The following is a 17,427-nucleotide window of genomic DNA, read 5'->3' as shown; positions in this document are numbered from 1 at the left end:
GGTCGATGCATGTTGGTGTCGGTCGGTGCAGAGTCCTGGTCTGTTATTTGTTGTTTGTTGATTGTTGGTTGATGGTTAGAGATGTCTCTACTGTTTGTGTGTATAGCCCAGTAGATGGGAGGATTGCCTTACTGAGTGTTTATAAAATACTCATGCATTGCAATTTGTGTTTGTGGTGCAGGTAAAGGCAAAGTGTTATCGTGGAATCAAGGCAATGAAGAGGAGGATGTTCTAGAGACTCGATTGGATGTTGCTAGGTTGCTAGAGTTGGATCATTAGAAACTTTCTAGGTTGCTGGTTCCATGTTTTCTGATGATTTGGATATTGGTTTATGGTTATATTTGATTATTAGATTTTTTTATTATTGGAATATTATTGGTTATTGATATTGGTTATTTCCGCTGTTTGATTGTGGTTGTGGTTAGGTGGCTAGTGGGTATGGGACCACTAGTTGTAGTATATTAGTATTATTATTATTATTTATTATTAAAAAAAACGGATCGGATCGTTTCACATATTGTTCTTCAATCTCTCAAAAACAGGTTCAATGTACGGAATTTCCTTTCAATGTTGGATTAAACCCAGATTTTAAAATCTTTGTAGTCGTCATATTCTCGCCTTCATAGAAACAAAACTGCAGATGATTTTTTTTGGATCAAATTTAAATTGCAGATGATAAGCTTTGATAAATCTACATCAGAAATTGATTTGTTCATCTTTTTTGTTGTTAAGAGAAACACATTGAAGTAGTGATGCACTAGCATTTCCGTTCCCTGAAATAAAAATGTGTATAAAAGAAGAAAAAGTAGTCAAGTTTTTGTTGTTAAGAGAAGGGCATGTACTTTGGTTGACCTGCAAATATGTTTGACAAACTCTGCTAATTTCATATATAGAGAAGCCTTTGATTACTCAGACTTTGCTTGCTACCATTATACACTATAGTCTTCAGATGTATAGTAAATATCTCCCATCATAAATCACAAATTAGAAATTCAAAGAAGATGCTGAAAGAAACTCAACTTTTATGTTTAGTTGTCTACCAAAGTCTCTTCAAAGGAACTCAACTTATATATATGCCTTTGAAATTGAAACTTTGTCATTTGATCATATTCAGATCATAGCATTAACTAACAATAGAGATTCCTGTGATATTCCACCATTTTTTACATGGCAATGATAGTGTTTTGTTTTGTGTTTTGATAAAGGGATCGATGATGTGAATAAACCCAACCTTTTTTTTTTCTACAAATCTCTCATAATCATCTTAAATCTCACCAAATCACAAGCTAATTTTATTTTTTCTTAACAATAAAAAATAGACAATTCTACCAAATTATCTAAAAACTTATTAAAATCTCTCAAAATCTAAAATTTCCAAAATCTCACAAAATCCTCTCAAATATGTGTTTAATACCCCCCTCTAGATGTGTAAGAAGTTTACTGACAATAATGAATCAGATTTTAATGCATGTTTAGCCATGTTTCTCCAACGAGAGTTGGGTAGGGAAGTGACTAAGGTTGATTGTTTCTATCAAGAGAGTGTTTTTGCAAGGTTTAAAGATTCATTGTCTAGGGAATATTTTCTTAAGGCCTGTGAGATATCCCAAATTGATCAGGAGCACTTATGAGCCGATTACCCCAACCTTAGGAGCTTTCGTACTTGATTGTTTAGTTTTTTTATCTATAACTCGACCCATTACCTGAAATGGTACTCGATCACCAGCCTCGTATATACCCTCAAGTTGTTCATCTTTGTGATCTTGATTTTTTTCTGTTATCTGATTACCCACTCGATCCGCCACCCGAATGCTTGCATCATGTGTTTAGGTTGTGTGATTCATGTTTTATTTGCCTTTTTGTGTCTTTTAGGTTATTAGATAAAACCCTCATTATTGCTTGGCTTTACTTGCATTGTTCTGATGACATCTTATCTGCTAGCATAACAACCATTTGGATTGATAACCCTTTGTACTACAACTGCATAGGGAATTGATACCATGGGTGAAAATCCTGTTATCAGGATGTTTGTCATATTATATTTGGTCATCCTTGGCAATATGATAATGACGTTACATATCGAAGAAGAGATAACATGTTAATATTTTCATGGAATAGGCACAAGATTGATATGGCTCGTGTTTCACAACTTGACCAGAATTTAAGGAGGAAAAATTCTAACTTCTTGATATTGACGGATAGTGAAAGAAAGCTTGGTGAAACAGTAAAAGAATCTGTATTTGTCTGGTGGTGATTAAAGAGCTGATGAGTGTTGTAACAGAAGAAGTAACAACTCCAAAAAAAATACTAGAGATTCTGCAAGATTTCAAGGAGCTAATTGCATATGAGTTACCACAAGAATTATCTTCTATGCGCAACATTCAGCATCAGATTGGCCTTATTCCAGGATCAAGCTTACCAAACCTTCCCCATTACCGTATGAGTCCTAAAGAAAATGAGATTTTAAGGGAACAAATGGAAGATCTGTTAAGGGAATGGTTCATTTGTGAGAACATGAGTCATTGTGCAGTACCAGTCCTTCTTGTTCCTAAGAAAGAAAATCAATGGCGAATGTGTGTAGATAGGAGAGCTATCAACAAGATAACTATCAAGTATCGTTTCCCTATTCCTCGATTGGACGACATGCTTGACGAGTTAACTAGTTCTAAGGTCTTTTCCAAGATAGATCTTCGCAGTGGATACCATCAGATACAAATTAGGCATGGAGATGAATGGAAGACAGCTTTTAAGAGTAAAGATGGATTGTATGAGTGGCTGGTGATGCCATTTGGGCTGTCGAACGCCCCTAGTACTTTCATGGGGCTAATGAATCAAATTCTTCGTCCGTTTACAGGTTCTTTTGTGGTGGTTTATTTTGATGATATTCTGATCTACAGTAAAACCAAAGAAGATTATTTGGAGCATGTGAGACAGGTGTTGCAGGTTTTATAAGAGAATAAGTTGTACATTAATCTGAAAAAATGTACATTCAGCACCAATAAGTTGCTCTTCTTGGGTTTTTTTTTTGAAGAAGAAGGAATTCATGTTGACGAAGACAAAGTAAAAGCTATTAGGGATTGTACTCAGCTTTCATGGTCTTGCTACTTTCTATAGGAGATTTATAAGAGATTTCAGTACTATTACTTCTCCTATTACCGATTGCCTAAAGAAAGGAAAGTTTCAATGGGGTCTCGAGCAAGAGAAAAGTTTTGATTTAATCAAGGAAAATCTATGTACTGCACCAGTTCTAGCATTGCCTGATTTTGATAAAGTGTTCCAGGTTGAATGTGATGCTAGTGGAGTGGGAATAGGTGCTGTTTTGTCTCAGGAAAAACGACCAGTGGCTTTCTTCAGTGAGAAATTGAGTGAAGCTCGACAAAAGTGGAGTACCTATGATCAAGAGTTATATGCAGTATTTAGAGCCCTAAGGCAATGGGAGCATTATCTGATTCATATAGAGTTCATTTTTTTCATTGACCACTAAGCTTTGAAGTTTCTTCACAGCTAAAAGGTGATTAACAAAATGCATGCTCGTTGGGTTAGCTTTTTGCAGAAATCCCCCTTTATAATCCAGCATAAGTCAGGTGCGCTGAATAAGGTGTCTGATACTTTAAGTAGGAGGGCCTCACTGCTAGCTACTTTAACACAAGAGGTTGTGAGATTTGAGTTTATGAAGGAGTTGTATGAAAATGATGTTGAATTTATGGAACTATGGGCCAAATTCAACAAGAAGCATCCTTCTACAGATTTTCATATTCGAGAAGGCTACTTGTTTAAAGGAGATCGATTGTGCATCCCTTGCTCATCACTAAGAGAGAAGTTGATCCGTGATTTGCATGGGGGTGGTCTTAGTGGGCATTTGGGAAGAGACAAGACTATCGCTAGCCTAGAGGAGCGATATTCTTAGCCACACTTAAGAAGACATGTTGGAGCCATTGTTAAAAGGTGTTATATTTGTCAAGTATCAAAATGCCTATCGCAAAACACTGGTCTTTATATGCCTTTACCTATTCATGATGATATTTGGCAAGACTTGGCTATTGATTTTGTGTTGGGATTGCCTCGTACACAGCGAGGTGTAGATTTTGTGTTTGTGGTAGTTGACAGATTTTTCCTGATGACAAATTTCATTGCTTGCAAGAAGACTGCAGATGCATCCAACATAGCCTAATTGTTTTTCAGGGAAGTGGTGTGCCTTCACGGAGTTCCTAAGTCGATTACTTCAGATAGGGACACAAAGTTTCTAAGTCATTTTTGGATTACTCTTTGGAGGATGTTTGGAACAGCTCTTAACCGAAGTTCTATAGCTCATCCATAAATTGATGGACAAACTGAAGTAACTAATAGAACTTTAGGAAATATGGTTCGCAATATTTGTGGGGATAAACCAAAACAGTGGGATTTAGCTTTGCTTACAATAGTGTTGTACATTCTGCGACAGGGAAATCACCTTTTTCTCTAGTGTATACTTCTGTTCCTAGACATGTGGTTGATTTGGTTAAGTTGCCTAAGACTCGTGGAGTTAGTGCATCAGCTGAAACTATGGCTGAAGAGATTTTGGCTGTTAAAGAAGCTGTTGAGACTAAGTTAGAAGCTACTGGACAAAAGAACAAGGTTGCTGCTGATAAATGTAGAAGACTCAAGATTTTCAAAGAAGGTGATGAAGTGATGGTGTTCCTCCGTAAAGAGAGATTTCCAGTTGGTACATACAGCAAGCTGAAGCCTCGCAAGTATGGCCCGTTCAAGGTGTTACGGAAGATCAATGACAATGCTTATGTTCTGGACCTCCCAGAATCTATGAACATTTCTAGTACTTTTAATGTCGCTGACATTTATGAGTATCATGAAGATGGAGTTCTATATCCAGAAGAGAACTTGGGGACAAGTTCGTCGGAGGTGGAGGAGACTGACATAGAGAGGATTTAGTGAATTTAACTTCTCTTTTGATATTTACTTATGTTAGTTTTCTATTTCTGTTTAGAGTTTTCAATTTTATGTTTTGGGTTTCTACTCTATATATAGAGAGAGTCTAGGTTATTGGGAAGACAATTTTTCATTCTAATTAATAAAAGCAGAGAGTTTTCTTCTCTAATTTGGTGGATTCCCAGAGTTTCTACTAATCAAGTTCACGCTTCAGAACTTGATTTCTAACTACGTTTAGTGTTTGCTAATCGTAGAGTTTCCGACCGCGTCAGATCAAAGAAAAGCTTCATCTTGAGGCAGTAATTATATATTTACAGAATGAACTGGAGGATGAGAAAGAAAATTGTAAAGGACTCGATAGATTTGATGATGGAAAAACTAGTCATATCTGCAAAAGCGGAGAAGCTTAAAGAGGAACTATGTAAAGAAAAGAAAAAATCTTCAGAATTGAAGTCTGAATTAGATCAACAACACAGAAGAACACACATGTTTGCAGGAACAAAGCAACTTGACAAGGTTTTGAGCTATGGAAGAACTGAGAAAACTCATAGAGGTTTAGGCTTTACTGATAACAGAGAAGTCACACCACGGTTAACCAAATTTGTAGCTGTTGGAGTATGTCATTCTGAGATGGCAACACCTACAAGTGTCTCTAATAAGTCCTTAATCTGCTATTTATGTGGAAAAATTGGGCATTACAAACGTTACTGCTACAAATTTGGGGAAAAGTTTCATAGCTTGAAGTGTCAAGGAAGATTCTTCTGAAACGGATTTAGGAGACAAGTTTGGATGAAGAAAGCTGATCTATATATATTAGGATCAATGTTGACTACTGGATTAGGATTTAGGTGCAACATGCCCATGATTACAGAAGAACAAGAAGACTCAGATCCTAGGTTCTTTGATAGTGGGTGCTCAAGACATATGACTCGAACCAAGGGTAATTTACAAAATATTAAGAAACTAAAAGGTGGTACAGTAAGTTTTGGAGATGGGAGTCATGGTTTCATACAAGATAAAGGTACAACACGTGATACAGATCTTCCACAACTCGTGAATGTCTATCTAATTCAAGGGTTGCGAGCCAATTTGATAAGTATCAGTCAACTCTGTGATAAAGGATTGTCAGTTTTATTCACGAAAGTATATTGCAAAGCGTTGGATGAATCAGGTAATGTCAAATTGTATGGTGTGAGATTAGGAAACAATTGTTACATGTGGGAATAACATTCATTTAATTGTTACAATGCTCTTTGTTCTTTGTTCCTAGTTTGATTGTATTTGTTAATTGTTGGTTGGAGATTCTCAATTTCTTGTGTGTATAGCTAAGTAGATGGGAGGATTATGTAATGACTGCCTCCGAAAATCATGGGTGGTACCATAGATACCGGGACCAGACCATCAGGCAAGCTATGCACGGTCCAAGAACAGTAGTACGTGGTACATTCGGCGGTACGGTACCAGGTAAGATTGTCGTATGTTTGCAGTGGATGATGTATCCGTCAGCAACTGACGAGGGGTGCCGTCAGCGACTGACGATGGTTTCCATCATAGACTCACGATGGGTTCCGTCAGTGAATTACGATGGGCGCCGTCAGCGACTAACGATGGGTTCCGTCAGCAACTGACGATGGGTTCTATCAGCGACTGATGATGAGTGCCGTCAGCGACTTACGATGGACTCATTAGCCTATAGGAATCCGAATGTATCAAGTAAGAAGGGAAATGGGATTCGAAGGAAAATTATCTTCTTAGAAATGGAAATAACTAGTCGAATTGGAAACAGAAATAGTGAAGTGACCAGTGAGAGTGGACATTAAAGTGGGATTCATACAAGGACTGTCGGAACCACAGACTGTCAGTTGTTACGCTCATTATCGATAAGCGATAGACCGGGCCGATAGGCCAACAATAATGCAATGATGAATATGGGACAATGGACAACCCAGAACTCGGAATCCTTGCGAAAGATTAGACCACCTCACGAATATGGAAACTCGAGAGAAACAAAAATTCGTGAAAAAAAGACAAGTCCTGTGGGATAAGGATTATTGCGAAAGAAAATGGAAATTATAGTGTGATAAGGCTTATCGTTTGGGGAATTATGGTGTGATAAGGCTTATCGTTTGGAGAGTCCAAGACACTCTAGTCGATCCTATATAAATAGAGAGAATCCTAAGGCTCTTGAGAGAGCACCGCATTTAGAATTCTTGAGCCGTCGAGAGAGAGAGAGAGAGAGAGAGAGAGAGAGAGAGAGAGAGAGAGAGAGAGAGAGAGAGAGAGAGAGAGAGAGAGAGAGAGAGAGAGAGAGAGAGAGAGAGAGAGAGAGAGAGAGAGAGAGAGAGAGAGAGAGAGAGAGAGAGAGAGAGAGAGAGAGAGAGAGAGAGAGAGAGAGAGAGAGAGAGAGAGAGAGAGAGAGAGAGAGAGAGAGAGAGAGAGAGAGAGAGAGAGAGAGAGAGAGAGAGAGAGAGAGAGAGAGAGAGAGAGAGAGAGAGAGAGAGAGAGAGAGAGAGAGAGAGAGAGAGAGAGAGAGAGAGAGAGAGAGAGAGAGAGAGAGAGAGAGAGAGAGAGAGAGAGAGAGAGAGAGAGAGAGAGAGAGAAAGAGAGAGAGAGAGAGAGAGAGAGAGAGAGAGAGAGAGAGAGAGAGAGAGAGAGAGAGAGAGAGAGAGAGAGAGAGAGAGAGAGAGAGAGAGAGAGAGAGAGAGAGAGAGAGAGAGAGAGAGAGAGAGAGAGAGAGAGAGAGAGAGAGAGAGAGAGAGAGAGAGAGAGAGAGAGAGAGAGAGAGAGAGAGAGAGAGAGAGAGAGAGAGAGAGAGAGAGAGAGAGAGAGAGAGAGAGAGAGAGAGAGAGAGAGAGAGAGAGAGAGAGAGAGAGAGAGAGAGAGAGAGAGAGAGAGAGAGAGAGAGAGAGAGAGAGAGAGAGAGAGAGAGAGAGAGAGAGAGAGAGAGAGAGAGAGAGAGAGAGAGAGAGAGAGAGAGAGAGAGAGAGAGAGAGAGAGAGAGAGAGAGAGAGAGAGAGAGAGAGAGAGAGAGAGAGAGAGAGAGAGAGAGAGAGAGAGAGATCCATCGAGCATAGACCGAGTTTCCTAAGAGCCGAGGTCGAGAATCTGAGAGTCAGAGTTGATAGAGATCGATAAGTAACGTTCCAACCTTATTTCATCGATAGTATTAACGGTATATCATCGGAAGGTAACAATGATCGATGTGTCTGTGTAGTGTCACAGGATCGGGTTAGGAATGAAACGAGTGGGACGAGAGGTAGCAGAGAATTAAAACCAAGGGTCGAAAACCAAAGGTGGGTGCATGGCTGTGGCCGATTTCTTTGACCCATAAGGTATTTAATCTTGTTTGCTCGCTTGTCATGGTTAATGGTTTTTATTGCAATAATTCGATGGTTGGTCGAAGCGATTTGAACAACTATCCTATGAGTTTATTTGACTTGCTTAACTTGATTGAAATAGACCCTAATGTCGGATTGAGATTATTGAACTGAGCCTAGTAATACGGGATGACCGCTCCACTAAGCAAATTTGTTTGCTTACGCCTCCTTTTTGGATGCATGAAAGGAAAGGTCTGAGGATCTAAACCTAAGTGGCTGACCAGGTCACGTAATGAAGGAAAGGTAGAGAGAGGATGGTGGCTTTGGGTAGTTTTATTTCTGGTCTAGTATTTTAATGCGATGTATTAGCTTATTGGCATGAATTTTGTTGTACCATAACCTCATCTTGAATTTTAATGCACTTTTATGCTTATTTATGGTCTTTCTTGCTTAACCGAATGCGCATGTTGTAGAATGAACGAATGAAAAATTGATTAGCCCTAAGTTAAAATCGGACAAGGTTTAAATTGGTAAGGAAATTTAGGGTTGGGTCATTACGGATTGCCTCATTGAGCATTTGTGATAATATTCATGCATCTCAATTGTTGTTTGTGGTGCATGTAAAGGCAAAGTATGATCATGGAATCAAGACAATGAAGAAGCGGATATTCTAGTGGCTCGTTGATGTGTTTTCTGGCTTTTGTTAGGTTGTTAAAGTTGAGTGGTTAGAATGTTGTCTAGGTTGCTGGTTCCTTGGTATATGTTGCTACATTAGAATTGCTGGTTTTGTTATTGATTATTGATATTGATTATTTAATCTTTTGGAGTATCATTGGTTTAATTGTTTTGTTATTTATGTTGCTTTTGTTGATTGATGCTAGGATGTTACTGAATATGAGATCATTAGTTAATTATTATATTAAAAAAAACAAAAATGGGCCGAGTCGTTTCACTTACACTGATATCTCGTAGAAAATTAATCTCCCGAATATAGTTTGTTGTCCTTTCAATATCATACCATCACATGTCTAAACTCACTTGTCTACTGATGTACGTGTCCACTACGTATGTATATTACTTGGGACAATAGCTGAATAGCTTGTCCTCTACATATATAAAAGTGTGAACAAGTTACTAAAATATATGAACTATGACAATATATCTTTTCTATTGTATCTATCAGTAGTTTTTGTTGTTCTCCAACCTTTTCTTTGGTTTTTAGATTCAATATTTGTAGACAAATTAGCGTATTTTATTGTCCACTTATCATATATATAAGTGTGGACAATTTTGGTAACAATATTATTGTGTACACAACTACGAACCTATACAATATATAATTGTAACAACTTGTCCATTTCAAACTAACACTAAAATTTAGTAGACAATCAATTAGTTATCCACTATATAGTATATTTTTTTTTGTTGACAAAAAAAAAACAAAATAAATACCAACAAAAAAAAAGAAAATAAATGCCAATAAAATCACAGTACAATGTCGCCTCGTGTTCAATTAATTTCAATTTAAAGTCACACTACAGTATTATAAAAAAAAAAGTACACAATTAATTTCAATTTTCCACTACTAAACAAAAATGTATTTTACGACATTCTACATGGCAGTTGTGATAGAACAGAAAAATAATTGTAGGTTGTGATATAATTGAAAAGTTTATATCCAAATGTAGCATTCTTGGCTAAATTTCCTTATTATATCCCTCGAGAGACACACTATTCTCTATTTACAAATTAAAATATATTTTTATTCTTTTTTATTTGAAGAGATTTTGGACCTAAGACTGTGTACATTATTCTCTATTTACAAATTAAAATATATTTTATTGTTGTTCTTTTTTATTTGAATAGATTTTGGGCCTAAGACTATCTACATTGATTAAGAAATTCAACTCTCTCTATTTTTTTTTTTTAACACTACACATCATCTTCTCTCATCCACCAAATAATTCAATACTCATTTCAATTCTTTCCTCTACAATAATTTTGTTTAAAAATTTCAACACCTTACTCTATTATTTTTATTTCATATTCTAATTTTATTTTATATTTTTTATTCTTAATAAGGTTCTTTCAAAAGGAATATTATTTAAACAAATAAAACTACAAAAAACTTCAAATATATTACAATACAAACACGACATAACTAATAAAACACACATAATTTCATTTTAAATAATATTTTAGCCAAAAAAAATTGTTTCATTATAAGTGATATATTTTTAAATTTCTATGAAAATATTAAATATAATTAACTTTTATTTACAAATCATATTTTACAAGATGTTTTTTTTAATTTGTTAAAAACCTTATAAATCACTTAATTGTATCCCATGCATTTGTCACATGGTAATAAATTTTATTGACAAACACGCCTGTAATTTAATTTATTTATCATGAAAAAAAAAACTACGGGTTAAAATTGGCCTACTACACAAGTTTGGCGAAAAGAGAAACCGTAGGATACAAAAGTTGGGGGAACTCTCTAGTGGATAAAGTTCTACTATTATACTAGAGTGTAGCGCATTAAATCATGTATAATTCATAGACGAACTTATGTTAATGTAACTTACAATTATCGGTTACAATCGTCCTATTACACAAGTTTGGCAAAAGGAAAAACCGTAGGATACACAAGTTTGGAAGGCGCTCGAGTGAGAGAAACTCTAGGTTGTCCTTTGGAGATGAGTCTGTTTTGTGTTGGATAATCCAAGTCCAGTAGTTGTCAATTGGTTTTTAGTTGGAAACCTAAGATAAACCCAAATTAACATGGTATCAGAGTCTAAAGTTTAAAATCTTGTGGATATAGACATGCTTCTTGTTAACCCAAATGATGGAGGCGCAAGAAGAAATTTATTATCGGTCCAGGTGGGATTGGTTCGGGATAGAGTTATCATCTCGAGAAGACGTGTTAATATCCCACATATGGTCTTTGGTTTGATGGGGAGATTGTTGGGATACAATTCAAGTCCCACATCTGAAATTTGAAAAAAATATAATTAATATATAAAGGGTTATGATCAATCCACTAATTGCCATTTGGTTTTTAGTTGAAAGCCCAAAATAAAACTAAATTTAACATTTTGTTATAGCTGGTTGTAAACTCTAGGTAATATCCGTTAAATACATGCCGATCCATTAAATATAAATCTCTTAATTAATTTATTAATGAAGAAAAAAAATCAATTTTGGTACTTATAACATTTTCAACTAAATTTTTAATAGAAGATCTTGAAAGTAAAGATCTAATCACAAAATAAACATTATATTTGTATTCAACATCCTAAACGGCTGCCACTAAATATTTTCTTCGTTAACAAAACAATAGTATGTGTTTTGATGAAAGACCTCATAAACGTAATGTTGTCGATCGTTAATTCGAAATGATTATTATTGTAATCAATAACTAAGATCTCCACTCTTAAGTTGCTTACAAGAATAAAGTCAACATTGTCGAATTTCATTAATTTAACACATTTGAGATAAACGAGAAGCAACAAAACAAATTAAATAACAATCAAAAGATTTCGGTATCTTAATTTAGACACTAAATTTTGAATAAATACCGTGTTGTTTTATATCTCAAAATATAATCATATCCTTTATTTTTAAAAGGTTAAACACATAGTATTGATTGACAAAATTATAGAAGGAAGATTTTTTTTCATTAACAATTTTTGGATGGAACTATAGACCAGATAGTTTTTCACCAACTATAATTTACTTGAAATAGTTACGTGATAGTGATTTAGTTGGTGTGTTTAAAGTGAATATACCGATGCTTAAGAGATTTTTTTATTAAACTGTATAAGTTGTAACAACGAACAAAAGAGACCAAAACCACACCATCGAGTCATAAAGAAAGTTAAACAAGTAGAGGACTGATATATAAATTTGAACCAACCTTAATAACTTTTGAGAGAATCATATATCAAGCTTAACCGGGTACTTGGCAACACAATGTTCCCAAGGACTATTAACCGAAGGGTTGACATTGCGTAGGGCCACCCAAACGGCACTATTACACTTAAACCCTGACCCTAAAGCAATCTGCCAAGCTTTGTTTCCTTTCTTCATCCTACCTTTGGCCTCTGTATAAGCTAACTCATACCAAATAGAGCTCGAAGATGTATTACCAAACCTATGCAAAGTTGATCTTGACGGCTCTACGTCTATTGGCAATAAGCCCAAGTTCTTCTCAAGCTCATCGATCAAAGCTCTCCCACCCGCATGAATACAGAAATGATCGATGGCTCGCTTGAAGTCAGGGACATAATGCTTAATCTTGTCGTCAAAAAAATTCTTGTGGATATAAGTAATGAAAAAGAGAATCTTTTCGCTTACTGGAAGAACCAATGGACCCAAAGTAGCGATGTTTTTGGTAATGGTTCTCGAAGCCACAGACGTTATATCTTTGGTCAGCGAGACTCCGGTTTTGCCCGACTCATCATCTTGTTGCTGTACACATCTAAAAGATTTGTCATCAGCTCCAGTATGTGTCCTGACCGTATGAAGTAGCTTGTACTTGGAACGTCTTCGGTCTCCTGACTTGTTAGAGAGCAAGATCGCGGCTCCACCAACGCGGAACAAGCAGTTGGTGACAAGCATAGATCTGTTATCACCAATGTACATGTTGCGGCTGAGATTCTCTGTGCTCACCACAAGAGCGTAAGTGTTCTTATGTACTTGCAACAAGTCCTTGGCAAGATCGATAGCTATGACACCCGCACTGCAACCCATACCGCCCAGACTGAAGCTTTTGATGTTGCTCCTAAGCTTGTACTTGTTCACTACCATTGCTGAGAGCGAAGGAGTCGGGTTAAACAGGCTTGAGTTCACAATGATTATACCAATATCGCGTGTGTTGACTTTGGTGTTGGCTAGGAGGTTGTCAATGGCGTCAAAGATCACTTGTTCTGTCTCCTCACGTGCGGCCACCATGGTCTGGAGAGGTGGGACGTTTAAAATCGCATCTGGTAGGTAGGTCTCTTCCCCGAGACCAGAACGTTCTAGAACTCTAAAAAAGAAGTCCAACGAAGAGTCTTCAGCCAGTAAAGTCGTAGAAGTACCTAGTTCTCGATTCTTGTTGATATTATCGACGATCTTTTGGACAGTGACCTTTTGATGTTGGGGCGGGAGATGGCAGGAGTAGTCGACGAGGTAAACAGGTCTAGGTCGGGTCACGAAGTACATGGCTGACACGAAAGTGACAACCGCAGAGAAAATTGTTAGGGTTATAATGTTGTGTTGGAAATGGAACCAAAGATTTTGGACATCTTCTTGCTTGAGGTTTGATGTTTTGATGGCTACAAATGCTATCAACGGGAACAAGCAGAGCTTGAAAAGGTGGGTAATGAGGTAATAGTAAATAAGCTTTACGTTAGCCATTTGAGCTAGGAGTATTGAGAAAAAGAAAAACAAAAGAAGAGATACTCTATCACTTCTTATTATGCTTTCTGCCTCTACGCTCTTCCACATACACATATTTATAGAGACGTCTTTGAATGATAAGTCAAAGAATGTTGCCATCTTAATTAGTTGCAATTGCATTCACTCTTACAGAAACGTAATCAAGGATGCAGTAGCACATATGATTATTTATTTTTCTCTTTTGTTCTTTAACAGATGCACACATGACTTCTAGAAAAATAATATAATATCAATATATTTATATTTTTTTCTTAAGACAGTACACGATTAATCACGTGGTTTTGTTCTTGTACAACGCTACAATAATATTAAAAGTAAAAACCAAAAAAAAAAAAAGGAAGCATAACTATGTTGAGAGTTTAACACCCCATTGCACATGTTCCTACGCTGTTTTTTCTTGCAATAAAGTTCTCCCATAACAACACTCTAGCTTAAAATTGATCTTTAAAAACCTATTTCTTTTCTTATTTATCAAGAAATTTGGATTTAGACTCAATCGATTTGGTTTACTACGTACTTCCGGGAAGTTGTGTCTTCATTTTCCGTTTTTTTTTTTAATATGTTCCTTTTTCTTTTTCGGTTAATAAATTTTGGTTTTAAACTAAACAAATTAAATTTGGTTTGTTTTCTGAAGTTGTGTTCTCTTCATCACCCAAATTCTCTCATTTGTTATCCATAACAATATCAAATGATTAAATTGATATTTGCTGCAAAGGTTTATAAAGAATATTATTAAATTTCTTTTATAAATTAATTAATTATAGATTTTGTTATGTTATCTTTTATTTTAAGTATGAGCTCTACCAGAAAAATATATGATAAATATTATAACCATTAAGTTTATCATAAAGTAATTTGAGATTTATCTTTCTTTAAATGACAAAAACAAAGAAAAATGTGTGAAAAATGTTTTACAGTTTATGATAATAAGATAAATAAATTTAATAAATATGAAGAATAATGTATTATATTTAAATTTGAGATGAATAACATATGTTAAAAGAAGAGACGGCATGTCTCACCTTCTTAAAGTTTGTGTATGTGTTTTTTCTGACAATCAAATCCCATATACTAGCTGATTAGAAATTGCTTTCTTCAAGAGAGAGTCAACTAAGTACCGATGAGTTTACATGGAAATAATAAATATCTTGCGCCCTTGCACATTTCGAAGGTTTATGGACATGAACATTCTCTCTGTTTCACAAAGAGTGTCATTTTGACACATTTCACATAAATTAATAAAACATTGAATTATACATATATGCCCTTATTTAATAAGTGGTTAATGGTTTAAATAAACTTTAAATTGAAGATAAAATTAAGAAATTTAGGGTCAAAGACAAAGACTGCATTGAAAATGAAAAATGACAATCTTTGTGAAACTACAAGAAAACTCTAGAATGACACTCTTTAAGAAAGAGAAAGAGTATTATCTCCTTAAGGGATATATGGAATACTAATCAACAAATCAATCTCTAAAATGCATAAAATCCTTCAACTCTCATTTAAATATAGGTCAATCATCAATATTTGATGTCATTGAAAGAAGGTCTGAACAATCTATTAACAAAAGAGCTTTATCCATATCCAAGGCCAACATACACTCCATTGTCCAAATTAAGGTATCCATAAAACGACCTCACCAATTTTTTTTTAATTTAATAAATAATAAATAATAATAATAAATAACTACAGCTAGTGGTCCCATACCCACTAGCCACCTAACCACAAACACAACCAACAGCGGAAATAACAGATACCAATATCCAACAAATAATTTAATAAATAATAACCAATAACCAACATTAATTCCAAATCATAACATAATGATCCAAACAGCATAAACCAGAGAACCAACAATCCTAAACAACATTCTAGGACTCAACTCTAGCCACCTAACATAAGCCAGACAACCAAGCGAACCACTAGAACATCCTCCTCTTCATTGCCTTGATTCCACGATCACACTTTGCCTTTACCTGCACCACAAACACAAATTGCAATACATGAGTATTTTATAAACACTCAGTAAGGCAATCCTCCCATCTACTAGGCTATACACACAAGCAATAGAGATACTCTAACCATCAAACAACAATCAACAAACAAACCAGGCTCTGCATCGACCGACACAAAGATTGCATCGACCGACACCATTAGGGACCAGCATCGACCGACACAGGGTATGCATCGGTCGACACCAGGTTCACTTGCATTGACTGATGCTTCCACTTGCATCGATCGACACATGCTCGACATCACGAGGAAACCCTAATCGCATCGACCGACAACTCCACCTGGCATCGACCGATGCTCCTAGGTCAATCCGCGCCGTCCTTGCACTAGCATCGACCGACGCACATAGTGCATCGACCAATGCTCATGCCGAGCATTGTTTTTCCCCAAAGCTTCTCGCCGGATCTTCTTTCCTGCAACCACAAGAATCGATCCCAAGCCATAAGAAAGCTTCCTAACGCCTCAAATAACATACTAGCAAGCCTAACAACACAGAAACAAACAGATCAGAGTATTCTCCATCTTAGATAAGCCATGGTCATGCACTTACCTTTCCCAAGAAGTTTCTGAACCTTAAACAATCAAGNCAAATAATTTAATAAATAATAACCAATAACCAACATTAATTCCAAATCATAACATAATGATCCAAACAGCATAAACCAGAGAACCAACAATCCTAAACAACATTCTAGGACTCAACTCTAGCCACCTAACATAAGCCAGACAACCAAGCGAACCACTAGAACATCCTCCTCTTCATTGCCTTGATTCCACGATCACACTTTGCCTTTACCTGCACCACAAACACAAATTGCAATACATGAGTATTTTATAAACACTCAGTAAGGCAATCCTCCCATCTACTAGGCTATACACACAAGCAATAGAGATACTCTAACCATCAAACAACAATCAACAAACAAACCAGGCTCTGCATCGACCGACACAAAGATTGCATCGACCGACACCATTAGGGACCAGCATCGACCGACACAGGGTATGCATCGGTCGACACCAGGTTCACTTGCATTGACTGATGCTTCCACTTGCATCGATCGACACATGCTCGACATCACGAGGAAACCCTAATCGCATCGACCGACAACTCCACCTGGCATCGACCGATGCTCCTAGGTCAATCCGCGCCGTCCTTGCACTAGCATCGACCGACGCACATAGTGCATCGACCAATGCTCATGCCGAGCATTGTTTTTCCCCAAAGCTTCTCGCCGGATCTTCTTTCCTGCAACCACAAGAATCGATCCCAAGCCATAAGAAAGCTTCCTAACGCCTCAAATAACATACTAGCAAGCCTAACAACACAGAAACAAACAGATCAGAGTATTCTCCATCTTAGATAAGCCATGGTCATGCACTTACCTTTCCCAAGAAGTTTCTGAACCTTAAACAATCAAGAACACGCTCCTAGGAAGCTCCTATAACGATCCCAGCTACATATCTCAGGAAAAGCCTCCAAACACCAGGAATCACCAAGAACTCTCAAGAACACTCAAGAACACTTTTTCTCCCCTCTTTTCTCTCAAAAACGGCCAAAGTCGTCTAATGGGACAAACGGAACGACCTAAGGGTTTTCCTTTCCCTTTTGCCCAAAACGCAGCGTTTAACTTAAGTCAAAACGCAGGAAAAAGAGTCATCATTAACCGATGCTCCTCCAACATCAATCGATGCACATCCCAAACCGGGATTCCGATTCGCGGATGTTACA

General features: G+C 36.7%; 2 protein-coding genes across 2 annotated transcripts; one reads left to right on the top strand and one right to left on the bottom strand.

Annotated features, from left to right (window-relative positions):
• On the top strand, positions 2,263 to 3,904 carry LOC104768095. Its single transcript, XM_010492027.1, has 3 exons — positions 2,263 to 2,762; positions 3,112 to 3,409; positions 3,551 to 3,904. The coding sequence occupies exons 1-3, from the start codon at positions 2,263 to 2,265 to the stop codon at positions 3,902 to 3,904; spliced, it is 1,152 nt and encodes a 383-aa protein (XP_010490329.1).
• On the bottom strand, positions 12,084 to 13,680 carry LOC104766928 (3-ketoacyl-CoA synthase 18-like). Its single transcript, XM_010490900.1, has one exon. It carries the CDS (start codon positions 13,638 to 13,640, stop codon positions 12,177 to 12,179), a length of 1,464 nt encoding a protein of 487 aa, XP_010489202.1. The 5' UTR covers positions 13,641 to 13,680; the 3' UTR covers positions 12,084 to 12,176.

The sequence above is a fragment of the Camelina sativa genome, chromosome 19, assembly GCF_000633955.1.
Source record: "Camelina sativa cultivar DH55 chromosome 19, Cs, whole genome shotgun sequence".
NCBI lineage: Eukaryota > Viridiplantae > Streptophyta > Magnoliopsida > Brassicales > Brassicaceae > Camelina > Camelina sativa.
Note: the sequence above shows the minus strand (reverse complement) of the source record. Positions and strands in the feature narration are given on the sequence as shown.

What these genes read in the sequence shown, in the direction of transcription:
- LOC104768095 (XM_010492027.1), top strand. Translation starts at nt 2,263, where the DNA reads ATGAGTGTTGTAACAGAAGAAGTAACAACTCCAAAAAAAATACTAGAG. An exon ending in TTTAAGAGTAAAGATGGATT is followed by an intron (nt 2,763 to 3,111) that starts GTATGAGTGGCT and finishes TACTTTCTATAG; the next exon opens with GAGATTTATAAGAGATTTCA. An exon ending in ATGATCAAGAGTTATATGCA is followed by an intron (nt 3,410 to 3,550) that starts GTATTTAGAGCC and finishes AGCTTTTTGCAG; the next exon opens with AAATCCCCCTTTATAATCCA.
- LOC104766928 (XM_010490900.1), bottom strand. Translation starts at nt 13,640, where the DNA reads ATGGCTAACGTAAAGCTTATTTACTATTACCTCATTACCCACCTTTTC.